The sequence below is a fragment of the Eschrichtius robustus genome, chromosome 1 (assembly GCF_028021215.1).
Source record: "Eschrichtius robustus isolate mEscRob2 chromosome 1, mEscRob2.pri, whole genome shotgun sequence".
Lineage (NCBI taxonomy): Eukaryota > Metazoa > Chordata > Mammalia > Artiodactyla > Eschrichtiidae > Eschrichtius > Eschrichtius robustus.
The window spans coordinates 198,753,845-198,773,533 of NC_090824.1; the positions used below are offsets into that span (position 1 = coordinate 198,753,845).

Genomic DNA, 19,689 nt, shown 5'->3' on the forward strand with positions numbered 1-19,689 from the left:
GCGGGGGCTCTGCAGGCGCTCTGCCCCGTCCCTCGCGGCCCGCGGACCCGAGACTCCCCCGGGGAGCTGTGAGCTGGGCCCCGTCAACCTTTGCCAGAGGCTGAATTATAGTCTTCACCACTCCCCACACCCCCCTTTTCTTTTTAAAACAAAACATGCAGGCTGGGGGACCATTCTATCTTTCATGTTATTTTATCATCTCCCCCTTCTTGGCTTGGCGGGTCCCCAAGTGGACCAACCCACGCTCCTGGCAAAGGACCTCCCACCAGGCAGACTCTTAAAGGTCACTTGGAATCTGTCTCTTAAACCCTGTCCTGAGAAGCAACTCTCCTCCCACACACAGATGTACAGAATCTGCAGTTCAAAACAAAATAAGAAGAAAATGCGAAAATCCCCCAGGCCTGCAATAGCTTCAGCTTCAGAAACACAGTCCCACCCTTCACTCCATCCCTGGAGCACCAGCTCCTGTGCGCACGTGGACCTGGCGGAACAAAGACAGTCCCAGCAGTAAAGTAACTGCGTACAAGTCTCTAAGCCCAGATCTTCAGAGAGGGATTCTGCTGTACTGGTCACTTACTAGGAGATGTTAGCCTGACACTGAATTGTGTATAATTTAGTCATTTTAAAACAAAACAAAAGAATAGCCAAAACACACAAACAGAATCTTGGAGGGTCACGGATGAGATGGTGGGTTAATCTTATCTTCCATCAGCCCTTTTTGCTCAGAGCTGGGAAGGAGTCGTGTCAACACAGGACCAGATTCATCACTTTTCCCCAGAAGGCCTAAACCAAGGTGCTATCAGAGCAGGTCATTTCACTGCTGTAAAAAGCGGTCGGTGTCTAGTTTCAGTCATTTGAGTTCAAACACTCGGACTTCCATTAACGACAGACAGTCCTTCACCAACAGTCACGTGGAAAAAAAAAAGATCTACTGAGAATTTCCTCATGAATCAAACCTCAACCTACAACTCTCAGAAGGAAGCCAGGATCTCAGAGAGCACATACATTTTTAAGGGAGTTTTAAAAAAGGAACCCAAATAGTTAACGTACAACGTGGAAAAGGATTCTGAAGGTGCAACCAGGGGCTGTGCATCCTTAGGTATTTTCTGTGGTCTGCAGAAACGGAAGGTTCAAAACGATACTAAAGATATTTGGTTTTCAATCATTCAGAAATTTTCTTCAAAGAAAGGTAATTACAGCTATATTAACATTTTCCCTTTCTTTTGCAAATCGAGAAATACAAATACATTTCAAATGTGATCCCTCATATAATTTTTTTAGTCCAAACAGCCAAAATTAGAACTTTTGATTTTATAAGCCACCAATTATTAAACACTAATAGTAAGTCATCTGAATGAGAAAAAGAATGACAAACACAAAATATGAAAACTTCTTTTCCAGCCACAAATGATAACAGAGGGTTGTGTGTGTATAAGAAACAGAAATAATAAAAGAATAATCAGCTGAGCTCCAAAACCCCTGGAAAAGCTATTTTTGATTAGAGACTGTATTATTTACCTCAGAATATGCAAGTTTAAAAGCCACATTTTCAAAGTTACCATCCCCACCCCCGGAAGACTTATGTACAGGCTGGAATCCAGAAATTAAGGTTAGAAGTATAAATACCGATAACTTCCACTACATTTTCAGAACGCTTTCAGAATGCTATGATACAACAATTTAGAAGAAAGGAAGAGTGTCGCAGTTTGGTTGGTTTGTGATATACATAAGGTTCGGTAATTTCTTCCCTTTAGGGTCCTTCTCTTTCTCTCAAGGAATAAGCTGTAATTGGATTCTTTGGGTTCAGAGAAGTGTTAGATGGGACCAACAAAATGTAAGGGGAAGTCAGAACCGTTAAGATGTATGTACATGGATGATAAATGCATGTGTCTATGTGCATACGTATATACACACATGCCCTCCTTCATCTGCACTTAACAGGAATGCACACCCCACGAGGACCCCCAGGAGCCGCCCTCACTGAGTGCTACCAGATGACCCCCGTGGTTCACCAACTACAGCAGAGTCAAGCGGCCTCTTCCCCACGACATCTTTCCTGGGAAAAACAGTTTCAGCCATTCCTGGCAGAGGCCTGGCCCGTCATCCCCGGGTGTTGTAAGATGCAGAGAATCCTCTAATTTCACAGGAACCAAAATCTGGAAAGGAGTGACTCTGAGTAACAGGTAAGAACCAAGGCTGCGGAGAAGTGTGTTTGAAAAGACTTTTCAGAACTGCTTGGATTCTGTGTTGTTTATTACCATCCAAATACATGAAGTTCTGATGAAATAAAATCATAAGGTACAGATAAAAACAGGCCATGAAAGCCCAGAGTCATTTTAGGGCCAAACTGCAGACCACCCAATAGTTCACATTTTAGGAATTTGAAATGCCTAAAAATAGATAAGGTGGTTTCTGAAAAAGAGAGAGAGAGAAGGAAAGAAGAAAGAAAAAAAAAAGGAGAGGAAAAGGAGGGAGGGAGGAGACAAGAAACCACTCAGGAAATGTTAGCTCACAAGAACGCCCGACTTAGAAAGAAGTGACAAATGCATAAAAAATGCATAAACTTTGTGCAGGTTAATGCAATAGTAAACAGTAGAATACATAGGCCTCATAATACTTTTGTAATGGCATACATATAATGTCTCTAGCACTTTTGAAAACTATGCAGACGCTAATTAAGGATGATTCTAGATAAAAATACATATTTCTTTAAAGGGGCGGGGTGGGAGGAGGGGAAGTATGGTCTCAGGGCGGATCCCCACAGACGTACAAAGATGAAACTATGTTTTTTGGTAATTCTAGTGGATATGGCAGCAAAAATTTGTCGTAAGGATGTTGGCTGGTTTTAAGAGGGTTATTTCCAAATATAACCGTACAGCTCTATTTGTAAAAAAATCTTTGTGAAAAGTTAATTTTATTAACCCTGAAAAATGCCTATACTGACATCTCTTTCTAAGATAAACTAAAAGTAGCAGAGTTGTGAACGGGTAAGGGCTATATGCTTTAAAGCAAATGTGAACCCTCTTTGGGTTCCTCTCACACAAAGGGATACAGACTCTTAAATACAATAAACTTCCTTAAAAATCTGCCACCTAACAATTGTTTACATCATAGAAAAATAGCATTTTTGTAAAAAGAAATATAGTCACTTTGTTAAAATGGTCTATTTTAAACCAGCAATTATTTTTCATATAAAGAATTTCTAAACATCCATACAGGAAATAAAAATAGATAATACTGAGTGCAAAGCAGACAACATCATGTTTGCAAACGATCAAAGTATCTCATTGCCAGATAAATAACACTCTTAGTTCATTATGGTACAAGTTTTAATCTTTCGGGAACTTAAAAGCTACAGCTTTATTCTCTGATGGCAAGTTACTTATACGTAAAGTGACTTCAGCAGAAGGCCAGACTGATGAGAAATGGATCATACATATGCGTTCACATTTCCCCAGAACTCAAAGTGCTGACACACTAGCAATGGCCTACATCCCAAACTCCGTGACATGAGCGTGGACCGCAGGCCACGGGGAAGCGAAGGGGGATTTGCGACATTCACGGTCCTTTTAAAATCATTCATCATATCATCCACGTTTGAGTTTTCACATACAGCCAGATTAACACCAAACTCTTTACCAGCTTGGCTAAACCCATCATTAAGGAGGGTCTTTGTGACTCTTTTCTAAATATAGGTATTAACTCTTCGTGCTATAAAAACAGATGGTTTCAACGAACTACTGCTTTACTTCCACAGAGTGACTCTTTAGGGCTGATGAGTTTCCTGGCGGCAGTGGGGACAGGATATCACAGCGAGGGTCCCAGCTTCCTCCAGGGCGGCGGGGCTGAGGCCAGCTCGGAGATCACTCCGTTAGCAGACGACACAGCCCCGCACCCCACTGGCACGTCATCACACCCTCTCCACCCTGCTAGGGTCGTACGAGTCTGCAAAAAAGAAAACAAAAGACAAGTAGCGGTATATTCAACTGGTCTGTTGTCTGTTTAATCCTCAGACCAGAAATAAATATGTTTAGGGAACCAAGTCCACACGGGTAGAAACGTTCATTTTCAGACACCTCACCCATCTTATTGGTATTTTTCACTACGGAGTAAAAAGCTATCTAAACAGTCTAAAGGCTGTTTTAAAGGGACGTGTATGACCACTATCTAATCACAGATGGAAAAATGGGAGTTGCTTAGTATTTTGATGGTCCCTTCCTGTTGTTCCCAGTGGAGCGTAATTAACTTTAAATGCAACTCTTGTAAAGCAGCAGTGACGCTCTTAGCTGACGGTAAAGAGGATATTGCGTGTGCGTGTAAATTACGACTCTAAGGAAACCTTGCTGCAGAATGCGTGTCTTTGTGATCAGTGATGTCCCAGAAGGGCCTGAGGACCCTGAGACCCTGAGAGCTGGGCTGGCAATGACAGGGCTCCTGTCTGTGGCCCGACAGCCGGCAGCAGGCCCTGGGAGTCTGGGCTGCCACGCTGATCCGTTCTACAGGCACACACACTGGGCCCAGGTGGCCTGGGTTTCCGAAACGGGACACCACACAAAAGAACAACAGTCCTAGACCGTCATTAGGGCTGTGGCTAGGCCCTCGGGGGCCACAGATCTCTGGGGTCCAGGCAAACCTGAGGCTTACGCGTGTGGCTCCCATGGTCAGAATTTCCTGCCACGGCAGCTCAAACGGTTCCTAAGTTCTCAAGAGAAAACATGTAGGAAACCTGGAGGGGTGGTACAATTCGGCAGTTACTACAGCTGTTGCAGAGCCATCTCTTCCCAAAGCCTCTGGACCACGTGCATCCTGGAGGCCGCACGGAGGCCCACCCCTCTGGCAGCAAAATGTTTCGCCGCCTCCTCCGAACACCTTCTCGACGGCCCACGATGTGTTTACGACAAGACACCACAACCGCGATGACTAAGGCAGCGTGTGTCGCACTCGAGCCGCACGCCACAAGCCAGACAGGGCAGGCTCTTCCTGTGGGAAGCAGTCTGCTGCTCTATAAACATCTACTGCACCAAGTGCCCCTCGGGCGGGAAGCAAGCAGAGCTCCTGATGAGTCAGCCACCTTCCGAGGGTCCACGCTTCACACCCACCGTGACAGCGTGGGGTGGCAGCTGAGCCTACATCTCTGTGCTCAATCGGCCTCATCTTATGTGGATTCGGAGGGACCCCCTGTGAGCAAAGATGCCCTTTTCTCCGCTGAGAATGAGGCGGGCGGGCTCACTGCCGGCAGCAGAGAGGCCTGGAGAGGCTGTGTGTCTATTAAGCCTCCAGTGACACAGCCCCGGGGCCCCGAGCAGCCCACCCGAGGGCAGGTGCACGGAGAGGCCTCCACAGGACATGCCTGCTCCCTGACCGCCACTGCGGAAGCTGAGGGCCCAGAGACAGGGGGCCACGGAGAGATTTCTGTAGAACAAGGGGCTCCTTCTTCAGATCATGGGGGGTCGAGGTCCAATAAAAATATAACGTGAGCCACAGCACGTTATTTTAAAGTTTTCAGTAGCCGTGTTAAAGCAAACAAAAGGAAATAGGTGAAATTAATTTCAATGATGTATTTTATTTCACCAGATAAATCCAAAAGGTTATCATTTCAAAAGGTGATCAATATAAAAATTGAGAAGTTTTAGATTTTGGGGGTGAATGTCTTTGAACTCTGGCGTGTGTTTTACGCTTACAGCACACCTCAATGTGGACAGGCCACATTTCAAGTACTCAGGAGCCATGTGTGACCAGGGGCTACCACACCGGCCGGCAGAGGTCCAGAGAACAGAGAAGTCATTACCCTCAGTATTTGGAATCCTGGTTCCCATGGGCACCATTTCAGGTGAAGACAAATCACTAAGGCCCGCCCTCGTGGGTGTTCGAGTAGGAACACCCTCAAAAGCTATTGCCCTTGAGGATGTGCTGACGCCCGGCCTTCTAACGGCATTATTTGGCATCATTAAACTGCCTCAGGTTCCCCACCGCGGGCCCATGCAGACAGGCTCCCCCCACTCTTCTCCTGAACTTCTATTAGGAGAGCAGCCAGCAGAGGCTGATGGGACCAGTAGGACCTGATGTGCCAGGATTACACTTCTGACCTGGAACGTAATCCATCCAGCAGAGATGGATTCTATGACCTGAATTAGTTTCGAGCTGCTGACTTCTTAGCTAGAGTCCAAAAAACCACTAAAAAATGTTCACTGAAATGACCATCTTTAAGCTGAAAAAGTCTTTATGACACAATGGGTACACAACACAGATAATAAGGTTCTAGAAGCGTGTGTGTGTGTGCGTGTGTGTGTGTGTGTGTGTGTGTGTTGTTACAGATATACACGGTATAATCTTGTTGGAAAATTCCAGAACAGAATCTGAATTTAAGCGGCCTGTGAGTTCAGGGGCAGTGAAGGGGGTCCGGTGCACTGGGGTGACAGAGGCAGGGGTTGGGCGGGGACGGAGATGATGACTCTTGTGCCTAAAATGATAAAATACATCAAAAGGAAAGAGCCCAAAAGCTTACGAGCAACAAGCCTTTACTATGTCAATCAAAGGCCTCTCAGAAGGACTGGCTTTGAATACTGAGGCCTGGCGACCATCACCTGAAAGGCTGACGGGGTCACCTGAGCCGCTGCACGTGCGCGAAATCGCCCCTGTGGGTCGTGCTATGCAGCCAGTTCAGGAAGCTCGAGGTAACTATCACCACGAGGAGCTCTCTGCCTTCAGATTTCTGGTCATCTTGTTGTGCATCAATAACAAATGCACCAGATGGAGAGACAAAAAAGTAATCAAAGTCTCGAACTGTTGGAAACTATGGTTAAAAAATATAATAATAAAGTCATGGGGGTGGGGTGGAGTTTGAATGGCTGGCTAAAACGAAAATCAACATTACCTAGGTGATTACAGACACCCATCTGGCCCCATTCACGTGTCAAAAGGTCAGGCTACGAATTGAGGGAGTACTGAATTGAACTAGAAATTTTTTGTAACAACATATTCCCCGAAATAGGTGGCCATGGACAGAGGCATAGCGATCTTTACAAACCGGTGTTTTCCTTATAACAGGATGTGTCTTACTTTAAAATCCTTATAATTCTCAGGAGCACTGACAAAATCATCCTGATTTTATAGATGAAGAAACGCACTTTAAAAGCCTGTGACGATGTCCTTTTAACCAGCACTTTAAAGCCAGGGGGCCTATTTTTGGTGGGGGGAGAGGGTCTCATGCTGCAGCCTGACAAATCCCAATGGCTCACAGAATAGGCCATGGAGTACTTTCCACCGTAACGGCAAAGGCTCCGCATTCCTGGTATTCTCTTCTGCAGCAAAGACCAACTTTGTCAACTCAGATGACCCAAGAGGGCGCTGACAAATGAGTTCTTTCGATCATGGATGCTGCGTGAGGGTGGGAGCAATGTTGGCTCGTAAGAATCACTCTGCATTTGCGGGAAAACTGAAAACGTGCCAAGGAGGTTTTTTTGTTTAACCGAAGTTTCGGGACTCTTCCAGCTGAAACCAGTGATCTTCTCCGTCTCCTTTTAAACCCTTGGATTTCAAAACAGGAAGCAGAGCAGCGAGGGTTGGGGGCCACCCGGTCGGGGCAGCTAGTCAGATGGGAGGGCCTGGCTGATGAGGCCGGGCTGGGGTCAGGGTCCGGGGACAGCACCGGAACTCTGAGGAAGGGGCGCGCTTCAGCCTTCCAGCAGAAGGGGCCCTTCTAGTCGGTAGTTTACGATGTGGACTTTGAATTTCCTCTAATCATGTCTAGGGTATATAATTGATAATCCCCAGCGCCTGAAATAGAGATGCCTGAAACAGAGACGCCAAGGGCTCTCTCGCCTGTTCATGTCAGAGCCGAGAGGGTGAACAGGTGTTTGGGGGCGTCACTGTCGCTGTCATGGGAACCTGCCTTGTGGTTCTACATGCTGAAGAAGGCTCAGGGGACACGTGAAGGTGAGAGGATGCAGGACTCACGGGCCTGCAGGATGCTGCGGCCAGAGCCAGCTCCCCTGGGTCTCAGCCATCGGAGCTCAGGGGCTGGAAGAAAGAGGGTTGGCGGGAGAACTTCCAGGGGTAGGTGGGTACTGAGAAAAGCAAACTGCTAATTCTGTCTAGACCTCTCAAGTCTTATGAATGGTGTGGTGGTGAAAACAGATAAAAATGGGGACAAAGGATTCTGCAAGAATCACGGGGCAGGGAGTTTATTGAATCGACTGGTACGTCTTTTCCCATTAGGTTAATAGAGCAACGAGGGTTATCTGGGTGAATGGCTATTATTTGGGAAGAGAATACAGAGTACAAATGCCATGGTCTCCTACGAGACTGGTCAAGGGGCCTGCACTAAAGCTGGAATACTTTACTGATGGACCTCTTCACAGTTAGGGGCCCCCAAGGTTGTTTATGTCTGGAATTTTACCTAGTTGCTTACACAGATAATTTCTATCAAGACTGGATCATTTAAAATACACTATAAGATCTCGCTTTTTAAGGAAAGCTTCTGGATGATTCTTGGTAAAATGAAGACTCTTTTGGCCCCTAATGCACAGGGTCAATTGCACCTTTTCTGAATCTGCAGGTGTCAGCATCCACCAACCTTGTGTTCTGATGCTCTCGGGACGTCAAATGAACACTGAACGCGCCCGCCCGCCTGCCCGATCCTCACCTGGGCACCAGAAGTCCTGACCGCCGTTCTCCTCCCTTTGTGCTGTCGGATGCCCGTCTTCCTCCAGCGGGAGGGCACCCCTGGGGTCAGAGAGCTTGTGCCTGGCGCTCAGAGCCCCCGGGCCTCCCGGCCGCGCCCCGGGGCCCCTCTCGGCCTTCGGCTCCTCGGCCTCTTCCGCAGCGTCCGCGCCCCGCGAGGTCAGGAGCCTCAACCGAGAAACAGAGCTCACCTCCTTCATCCTCATCAGGCGGTCGGGGTCTGCCCTCCGCGGGGGGGACGCCAGTTTCTCCTGTAAACTTTCAATCACTTTGGACGTGCTTCGGAGCCTCTTCTCTGAGGCTGCCAAATTTGGGGTCCTTTCTATAAAATGGAACAAGGTGGACCTGAAGGGTGGCTTTGTCTCCCCGTCCTTGGGATGGAAGGGCTGGCACTCCTGGGGGCGGGGCTGAGGCTCAGGGGCCGTGCTGGGGACGGCCCCGTCCACGCCCGCGGGCTCGGAGGCCCGGGGAGCCTGCCGGGCGCTGGCCCCTTCTCCCACAAACAGAGGGCTTTCGGTCCAGCCGCACCTCCTCCTGCTGTAGAAGGCGTCGGCGGACGCGGCGGGGTCACACCGCTGGGCTGGGCCGGCCGCTGCCTCCTGCCTGGGGGCCTCAAGCCTGCGGGCACCTCCGTCGGGCTCGGGGTCTTGGCTCTGCCCTGTCCTTCGGGCGCCTGGCAGCAGGGACTCCACGGCCACCTCAATGCCCAGGATCCTGGCAGCCCTGGCTTGGAGAGACTCGTTTGGGGGTATTTCTACTGCACTGGCTTCCCCCGGAGACCCCGTAAACTGGCCGGCGCTCTGCTCCTGCCCCGGCGTCAGCCCCACAGACCTCAAGTCTGGCGCCGACAGGCCTCGGGGTTTGCCAGCCAGAGAGAGGGGGGCCCCCGTGGCCCCTTGCTCCCCACCGCCCGCCGTGGGTGCGCTGGCTGCGCTCAGCTCCGCAGCAGCGAGCCCGCCGCGGAGCTCCCGACTCGGCGGGGGCGCCCTCGGTTCCGCTGGATCGCGCGGGGGCCCCGCTCCGGCATCGCTCGGCCCGGAAGACGCTGCTCGTCTCGCAGGCCTCGGGCTGACGGCCGGCTCGGGCACCCCGGCCTCGACCTCCCGGTCCCCCTCCTCCGCCATCCAGCTCCCGGGGGGCGACGGCCCCGCGGGGCGTCCGCTGCCTTCTGCCTGCCGGGGCCCGGGGGACCGAGGCCTCGTCCCCTCACCCCAGGTCTCGGGCTTGCCCTTGACGCTGCCCGGCCTGGGCTCCGGGTCCTCGGGTGCCCTGCCCTCCGGGAGGCCTGGGCGCTCGGGCGCGGGCTGGGCACGGCCTCCCCAGGGCGGCTCTGTCTCACTGTCCTCGCTGCCGCTGCCGTCCCTGCTCCCTTCCTCCTCCTGAAGCTCCTTGTTGAAACTTTCCAACTGGCTGATCAAGTCCCAGGGGCGGCGACTAACGGGCTTCAGGAGGAACTGCCCGAACGGCTGTCTACTGTTGCAGGGGCCTGTGGTCGCCCCCTTGACCACCTCGGCCCTGGGCACCGGGCTGCCTCCGCGGCCACGGCCGTCCACGCGTGGCTCACCCGGGCTGGGGGCCTGGTTCCTGGACGAGGAAGACCCTGAGAAGGCGCTGCCGCTGCACGGGCTGAGGGGCCCCCCTTGGCCTTTCGGGGAAGGAGCCCCGGGCCTCTGGCTCTGGTCACTGGACGCCAGCGCCACGTGCATCTGAGCCCCGAAGGCGTCCAAACATCTTGGAGGCAGCGCGGCGTCGGGGGACCCTCCCCGCATCTCCCCGGGGAGGGGCCGCGGGCTTTGGGATTCCTGGGCGAAGCTGGTCTGCGTCTGCTGGTCTCTGTACTGCTGCCCGGGCCACGAGCCAGGACACGCGAGCGCTCGGTGCTTCGCAGGCTGTGGGAACCTGGGGCCGTCGGTTGGCTGGTCTCCTCCGGGGCCCCCCGGGTCTGGTTCCCAGAGCTCCGTCCTCCCGGTCATGCCACCCGTGAGCGCCTGCAGCTCCAGATCGGTGGAGGACAAGCTCAGCAGGCTCTGCTCTGGCAGAGCCGCGCTCTTCTCGGGCCCAGGCCTCTTATCCGCGCTCTGTTTCAAGTCATTGTTGTTCGTATCTGTAGCTGGCAGATGTGATTCTGACTTAACTGGGATGGAAACCAAACAAAATATCGTCTCGCTCATTTTTTTCTTTGAACTTTTCTTGGTTTGCAGCCCAGCTTCGAACTTTCTGAGCTGGGTTTGTGTCTCGCAGGTACCCTCGCCCTGGGGGCTCGGGGAGGAGACGAGGCTTTCTTCGCGCACGTCGGGCCGCTGACTCCGAGTGACGACGCAGGCGTCTCTTTGGTCAGCAAAGCCACCGTCTTCTCCACCCCTGGGGAGCCGGTCCCACAGCCAGGGGGCGCTGGGATCGGCCGGGGTGGGGCGGCTCTCGCTCCCCGAGGGGCCCCAAACGGCAACCTCCCGCTGCAGGCTTCCAGGCGCCGGCTCTGGGGCAGGGACGGGGCCGTCCAGCTTCACGTCTTCCCAGAACCCGTGGGGTCGGGCGAGTCTAATGTGTCGTATCCGTGGGTCGTCGAAGGGGATGTACAGGACGGAGCCGTCACAAGCCGTGGCGGGGCGGGGCTGCGGGAGGACCCCGACAGGAGAGCACGGGCCGGGCCCCCGCTCCTCCCCGGCTCCCCGGGGGCCCCAAGGGGGCTGGCCGCCGGGGGCATCCTTCTCCATCGGGTGCCGCTGCGCACGGCGGCCTCCGCCCTCGGGCCTCCGCCCTCGGGCCTCCCCCGGGCAGGCGGGTGCGGCGGCCTGGAGCGGCCGGTAGGAGGGCGGAGGCACGTACACCGGGGGCTCCAGGCCGGGGTCGGGCGCGCACGGCTCCTGCCTGGCGGCGTCGTTGTTCGCCTTGGCCGAGGGGGCAGCAGGCGAGTCCGGCTGCCGGCTGTCCGCGTAGCTGCCGTTTTCCGCGCCGGCCCTGCAGTGTTGGTGGGAGCCGTAAGATGGAGGCTTGAGCGGTCTCCCAAACCGAGGCCGGGGTAAGGGGGCCAAGGAGCCACCCTTCTCGGGGTTCCTGGTGGATTCCAAATCGCGAGCACCGTTTGGAGGCTGAAATGGCACTTGAGGGACACCCGGCAAGTGCCCGTCGCTCAGCGGGATGGGAATCTCCACGCAGCTCAGGTCCTCGGGGGAAAGAACTCTCGGCAGCGACTGGGATGTCCCTGGGCTCTGGGAGGTCAAGCCGTGGCCTCCGAGTACGCACGGGTGCAGGTCTTGGAACAACTTCTCCCCGACGCCAGCCGGTATCTGCCCCCCCGGGTTCCGTGGCTGGCTCAGGCCTCCGACGCGGACGCTCTGCCATCTGGCGGGACCCGCCAGTCCCAGCCCTTCCTCGCCAAGTGCCTTCTTCATCACGTCCTCGCTCCTTCCTCCAGCCTCCCGGGGCCCCTGGGTGGCGTGCGCGGGCGGGCTGGGGGCCCGGGCCGGCTCCTCGCGGGCCTCCTGCTCCCTCCTCCGGTAGGTGTGGCTGCGGCCGGCCGGGGGCTGCTGGCGGAGCCTGCGAGACAGAGAGGCACGCGGTTACGCCAGGGAGGACGCGCACGGGGAGCCTGCCTGGGCCGCGACTGCTGAAAACCACACCCCGGGGCTTCCCTGGCAGCGCAGGGGTTAGGAGTCCGCCTGCCAGTGCAGGGGACGCGGGTTCGAGCCCTGGTCCGGGAAGATCCCACGTGCCACGGAGCAACTAAGCCTGTGCGCCACAACTACTGAGCCTGCGCTCTAGAGCCCACGTGCCACAACTACTGAGCCCGCGCTCTAGAGCCCACGTGCCACAACCACTGAGCCCGCGCTCTAGAGCCCACGAGCCACAACTACTGAGCCTGTGCTCTAGAGGCTGAGAGCCACAACGACTGAGCCTGCGCTCTAGAGCCCGCAAGCCACAACTACTAAGCCCGTGTGCCACAACTACTGAAGCCCACGCACTTAGAGCCCGTGCTCCGCAGCAAGAGAAGCCACCGCAGTGAGAAGCCCGCGCACCGCAACAAAGACTAGCCCCCGCTCGCCACAACTAGAGAAAGCTCGCGCGCAGCAACGAAGACCCCACGCAGCCAAAAATAAATAAATAAATAAAATTAAAAAAAAAAAAAAAGCAATGGACTATAAAAAAACAAAACAAAACACACTCCCAACCCCAGCACGTCGACTTGGAAGAAGCCACGGCCCACGAATGAGGGCTGGAAGGCAGCCAGCTGTTCTGCCATCGCACGCCTAGCGACAAGCTGCGCACAAGAACTTCAGGACTTCGCATGCACGTGAGCGAGGCCAAGCTCAGGGCTCTGAAATGCCCGAGGGGACCGGGCTTCCCGAGTGTGGCCCTGGGCCCGGGACTCCATCCCCAGCTCAGGCCGGGCGGCCGCTTGCTCTCTGGGGGGGGAGGGTCTGGGAACCCGCTTCGAGTGTGGGCAGGAATCACGAGGGGGCCGCTCAGGCGAGGACCCTGGGTCCCAGTCCAGAGGCTGACTCAGCAGGCCTGGCTGGGGCTCCGCAAGAGGCACTCCCGCCAGGTCCCTGGGTGCTGCCTGTGCTGTGGGTCCCAGCACCCCCGCTGAGCACCATCACTGCCGGCGGGCGTCAACCACGAGCGCACGGCAGTCGGGGGGCCCCGCCTCCCCACGCCCGTAGGCAGCACCCCAGCTCCGCCCCGTGAGAGTCTCCGAGGCAGGCGGGCAGCCAGGCACCGCGTCTCTCGGGGGCCCCCAGCTCTTCCCAGCGTCTGGATGAGACGGAGGCTCTAGCAGAGTTCCCACACCTCCCCGAAGGTAAGAACCACCCAGTGGGCTCGTTAAACACACACATTATCAATGTCCCTGCCCCTAAAAGTTCAGATTCAGTAGCTCTGGGTTACGGTCCGGTGTCTATCGTGTCTATGCCCAAGGGTGGGCATCTTGTCTTCAGGGGACGCAGGAAACACGCTCGGGCCGCCTTCTGAGACTGAGGGGCTCTGCTCCGGAGAAGAGCCCTCTGCCGGGCAAGGGATGCTGGCACCTGCGGCCGGCCAGCTCCAGGCTGTGGCCCACCGCCCGGCTGTGCACCAGGGTTTCCCTGTGAGCCTTTAAGCCATACCACCGCCCAGGGCCCACCCCCAGACAGGGGTCTAATCAGTGCCGCCAGGAGCCCGGGCCCAGATATTTCCAAACCTCCTCAAATGACTGTGGCAGCCCGAGTTTAGAGCTGCTCTACTGCAGCTGAAGGAAGGATCTGAACAACACCGCTAAACTGTGCAGAAATATTAAGCTCCTGCCTACAAACCGGCAGAGACCAGGACTATAACACAGAAAACCCATGAGGCGGGAGGAAGCCTGGGGCGTTCCACTACCTCGATTAACCACGGGCTAAGCAGGAAAGGTTCCAACTCGAAAAGTCCCGATTGCTTTTTAAATTATAAAAGTAATACGCACTCATTGTTGAGAATGTGGAAAAATATAGGGAAGTACAAAACCCCAAAATCGCTCGTAGTCTTTATACCCAGAGACAGTCATTTTGATGTATATCTTCTAGTCTCTGTGTGTGTGAGGATGTGGATTTCCAAACAGCCTTAGGGTTGATCTCCTTTCTGGTTTTACGTCAACATTTCCCAACATCTGCAGCACAAACGACAGCCAACACTTACATAGTGGTGACAGTGTGCTAGGTCCTTACTAAGTGCTTTCCTAACCCATTTAAGCTTCACCAGTACCGCTCCGAGGTAGGAACTGCTGTCAGTCCCATTTTACAGAGGAGGAAACTGAGGCACAGAGAGGTTGAGCAACTCTCCCAAGTCACACAGCTTGTAAGTGGTGGGAAAAGAATTCAAACCCAACAAATGTGACCATAAAGCCGTTGGCCACCATGTTTTACTTCTTCCAGCGTAATGACAAATTCCTCACGTGCACAGTTTCAGTGGGAGAATAGTAGTCTGTCATGTGTACGTGCTTTATTTAACCATCATACTACTATCAGACATCCATGTAGCTTACGTTCTAAAACACTTTTGAGAAACGCTATTCACCAACACTAAGCACGTCTCAGGTTATTTAGAATCAATCCGTAGAAAAGGAATCGGCAGATCAGGGGATCACGTTATCCCTGTGGTGCAATCTAACCTCAGATCGGCCAGGCCCGTGTAGGCTCCCACTCGCAGCGTGGAGCAGAGCTGGTCCTGCTGAACTGTTTCCGTGTCTGGTTATGACAGCCGATTTGTTTCCTTACTAGATAAGTGAAAGTAATCTCTCATTGGTTCTCTCTTTTTTTTTTTTTTTTATGTGCTTAGGTGTCATTAAACCACATATTGTGGTTTGGAACGATTTCTATACCATAGTCCACTCTTCAGCTGACAGGACGGCAGAGCAAGGATGGTACGGAAAGCGGGGAGGGGCTCCGGGCCACTAGTTCCATGCAGCCACAGCAGGTGGAGGCCTGGGGACCAGCAACTGCAGGGGATGGGCTGCCGGAGCACCCTTCCCAACACACAGGCAGAAAGAAGGGCAGTTCAACAGGAGCCTAGATGGTGAGTAAATGGTAAAAACCTACTGTTGTTATTATTGTTATTAATCATTATTCTGGAATTACTTCTTTGCCTTAAGAAGTGAAGGTAGCTCTTCAGGTCCTGCATCCCCACCTCAGTGACTTAAGCAGCCACTTCAGCAAAGCTGAGTCATGGGCTGAAAAAGTAGAAAATGTATGAAATGAATTTGAGGCAAAGCATTTGCTGCACAGCCGCCTAACTCCTGCATGTACTTTGCCCACGCGCTGCAAGCTGCCTTAACCCTGCGCAGAGCTGACGGTTTCTTTGCTGCTTCTGTTGCCATCAGATGGCCATTCGAGCATTTAGGTTTTGAAGGCTGGCACAGCCCTCCTCGGGTCAGGTTCTACAAGGACTGGTCCCTGTGGAAGCCACCGTGCTGGCCTCCCGGACGTGCCCCCTACCACCAGCCGAGCTCCGGAAGCCGAGGTCCCTTCCCTTAGGGACGCCCTACGGCTGCCCCTCCGGAGCCTGATGCAGACGACGAACCGTGCAAAGGTCCTCGGCACCTACTGGCTTCAGGGTCTTAGACTCTATGCCAAGTCCAAGGGCAAGATTCAAAAAGTGCAGCTTAATAAGATGTCACAGTTGTCACAGACCCAATTAAGAGAGAGTAAAATAAATCACTAGGAAGTAGGTGGTCAATGCCCGGCGTCAGAATCTCCTTTCTCACCTCTGTTCTGCAGCTGACGGTGAGCGGGCTTCCTTACAGACCTGTAAACATCTGGGGTGCCTGGTTTTTACAGAAGAAACCACACTGCATGGCTTTTGCTCACTTTCTCAATAGATATTCTGGTTTCTCGGCAAACGTCAGGAGGGACTGAAATCCTGAGGTGCAATTTGTCCACGTTCGGGGCACGAACATAATCAGAGACAAACAAAGAATGACATAAACAGGACAAGGATATAAACAGGCTGTAGTTACCTACGCCAGTAAGGGGGCCAGTTTTCTTCCCCGCCCAAAAATGTTCCGTTATCACCTTAACTTTGTCAAAGCTGCCATCTGTAACTAATCAAAACGGCTAGGCATCATTCTAGGCAAAACTTTTTTCTATTTGCACAATACACCAAAATCCCAGTTTCAAGAAAACACAGATCCACCCGGAGAACTTTAAATAATCTATTTTAAAGAGTACACATGACAGAGAAAACTATAAAGCAATTATTTCACAAACATCTAGTTTGTACCTAGTCTGAGCCTGGCTCTCACAGGCACACGTGGACCCACGTGGTGACCGTTCTGGTGAATGAATTTCTCCTTCAGACAAGTTATCAAGTTGGATATTTACTGGCTTCAGTGTATGACGTCCATTAGCAGCTAAAATGTGTGCCACTTCACATGGCTTCAAAGCCAAGAATGTGTTTTCCGGTACTTTTGAGGAAATAAGCTGAGATCAAATTTTTCTTTTTAAAAAATGAGACTAATAATTTACATTTACAAAACGTTAACAATGGGACGTTTCACAAAAAACATGCTGAACGCCTTAATACAGGGTGGGAAAAAGATAAGGAAAGCCAAGTGGCGTGTGAGAGCCCAAATAAACGGTGTCGACAAGGTCAGTGAGACAAGCAGGGTCTTTGTACAGAATCCCTGGGAGAACAGGTCAGAGAGGAGACAGAAGCCACACCTGCGAGCAGCTCCCTGAGTATCAGAAACGAGACACGATGACGACAGAACCACTGATACGCAGTGTTCGGAAAATCTCTGAAACATGAACATGTGAATAACAACATGTCTACAGGAAAAGAGGCAGGTCTATTTGCTGAAGATATTTAAAGGCTGATGATGAAAAAAGTGAGACGTTTCTGTCTGTTCACATGACATTTTCAACCGCAACAGGAAATCCCACCATCCTTTTAAAAAGGAAAGCCTACTTAGAAGGGCAGCGTGGGCCATGATTTTTAACCATGGCTGCACCCATTGCAGGATTATCCCCTCCACGGTCCTCAGAGCTACACCAACCTGTGATCGCCTGGGCTCGATCCAGCCTAGCTCTGTGCCCGACACCCCGCGGCCGGGGGGAGATGCCCTCCTCCCTTCCCCACAGAATCCTGCATCTGGTCCCCCAAGGGCAGCCCCCAAAGTCTCGTCTTCTCTGTGGAGGTCGGGGTGGAGGGCGGGAGGCCCCACCGAAGTGGTCCCCAGTCCAGTGACTTCTTCCCGTTGGCAGGGCCACCACCCTAGCAGATGCTGGTGCCGCCCCATGACCTTGAAACCCTGGTGGCACTTCCTTCAGAAGCCACGCCCTCTTCCAGATGGGCGGGTCAGTCTTACCCAGGAGCACAGTCTGAGCATAAGGGTAGTACATGTCGCTTAAAGGACCTCCCACCCCGTGAAGGAGAAGCGCTTTCCTTCTAGGTTGGCAGGGGCACTGGGGCATCTCTTTAGAGTGACTCAGCGTCACCAGCCCAGTGTTGGGTGTCTGGCATGTTTCTGGGATGCGGTCAGCTATCTAGTGCTACAGAATTTCCTCCCAATCCTCTCTGGGCCTGGAAGCCTGCAATTTTACTTTCCAGCGTGCCGTGGTATACTCAGTATACTACACCGTGTGACTAACCCTCTGACTCAGGGTAACAGATAAGCTAATTTTGGAAAGGGGAGCTATAAGGTCAGGAAGAGATCGCGACTAAGGTTTAGAGGTTAGCACAAATTAAGATCAGTCAGAAAAGACAAAGCTGCTCTGGGAGCATAATGGACAAAGATCGCTATTCAGCCACGCTCAAGCTGAACAAGAACTGCAGGTTGCACTGGCACAGAGGTAACTAAGAGACACACAACTGTCCGGTCAGACGCTACTGTACTGTTAACGCCTGCTTTTCACAGTGTCGCGATAAGTGAGTGCAAATGATAAATACTAGAGATTCAGCTGAAATAAAGGACCAGGGAGACTATCCCAGGAGGTTACTGTTTGGTTTTTTTTTTTTTAAAAATACACACACTTAACAGTGGGTCTGGAAGAGGAAGCATGATAAATGACAGGACTGAGGAATGATGCTAACTTTAGCGTATGGGGGAGGGGCGGGGCAGGAAGACAGTCCAAAGCACTCTAGGTATCCACGGACAGGTAACTAAGCAGATCCACCCGGGAAGCACATCTGCTGACACAGGGGACGGAAGGCCCTGAGTCTGGTCCTCCACCCGGGGGTCTGAACGCCTCAGCCCGGGTCCAGGGTCCACAGAGATGAGCTCAGGTTGGGCAGGGGAAGCTGTGCTGTGGGGCTGGCTATCAGACCGCGTCACCAGCAGCGGATACAACTTGCTCTCGTGGCGGCCGGCAGTTTTCTGCATCATCTTCAGGGTAGGACTTCAAGAGATTTTTGATTCTGCGAGGTCTGGTGAAGACCTTTTATCCAAGTGACCTAAGTCAGAGGCCCCGCCCAAAAGGCCCTGCTCCGGGGAGGGGCGTTTAGGGTCGTTGCTTGCATTTTACAAACCAGCGCCTGGAGCTGCAGCCTGGAGCTGCAGTTCTCGGGGATACACGTGGGGCAGACGCCGTTCCCTCCCTCCCAGATGTGGGACCCTCCCCCCAGTGGCTGGGCAGCTGCCCTGCACTTACTCTGGGTGACCTGGCCCCTTCTGATGGATTTCCCAGCTTCAGGAAGAAAGGGCTGAAGTGGGGAGGAGTGGGATGAGAAGACAGGGCCTGAGGTCAGGTTGCTGGGGAACCTGCGGCGGACCCCCAAGGAGGGCGGCTCCCCGGCGATGGAGCTGCCGAGGCGCGTGGCACCTGCCCGGGACTGAGGGGCCCCTCGGCGGCGCCACCAGGGAGCGGGGTGGGGACGCTGCCCGGAGTGTGTGGGCGTCCCCTGGGGCGCTGGGCGGCGGGGGGTCCAGACGCCTGCAGCAGGGCTTCGTGACCACGTACCCTCGGCAACACGCCTCACCTCCTCTGGCCTCTGACTCCTCGCCCCCCTGTCCAGTGGATGGTCCGAACGCCTTCCTTTTCAAGTTTGTTGGGAGGACTAATGACTGTTTGGCAGAGTGTCTAACATACGAAACCCCTGTTTTTAGCTATTCGTACTATCATGAACCCCATTAAAAGAAATTCTCAGCAGAGTGGATCCATTTCGAAAGTCTTCGCCTCACATGGTACACGGAGGGGGTGAGGGGCAGGCAGGAAAGAGACAAGTGAGTGTCTGTCTTCGAGTGGGGTTATTTTAGACCCGTACTGTCCTCTCCTAAGCTGTAATCAATGGGCCTGCACAGCAGCAGGGAGTCAGGGTGCACTGACTGCCGTAACAAGACCCTGACCCTCCGGCCAGGCTCTACGGGAGGGTCCATAACAATGATGTCCAGCCAACCAACATCTAGTCTATTCAAACAAAGCAGGAAGAGCAAAATGGGACCCATTTTCTCTCTCATGAATCCACTAGGTAAAGCAGACTATTCCAGAATTTTCCCATGTTCTCGTAATAAGGACATATCCTTATGCATATATATGGGTGTTTCCTCACCTGCTAACTAAC

The 19,689-nt window shown here is 53.2% G+C and overlaps 1 protein-coding gene across 2 annotated transcripts in view; it reads right to left on the reverse strand.

Moving 5' to 3' along the window:
* Positions 1 to 2,235: 2,235 nt before the first annotated feature.
* The window catches only part of JCAD (junctional cadherin 5 associated), a 38,116-nt gene continuing 20,662 nt past the window's right edge, over positions 2,236 to 19,689 (reverse strand). For both annotated transcript variants that reach the window (XM_068562741.1, XM_068562751.1), the window contains exons 3-4: positions 8,645 to 12,219; positions 2,236 to 3,945 (exon numbers count right to left, since the gene is read on the reverse strand). In XM_068562741.1, coding sequence (XP_068418842.1) covers positions 3,911 to 3,945; positions 8,645 to 12,219 — 3,610 coding nt within the window. In that variant the 3' untranslated portion in view covers positions 2,236 to 3,910. The remainder of the gene's footprint in view (positions 3,946 to 8,644; positions 12,220 to 19,689) is intronic.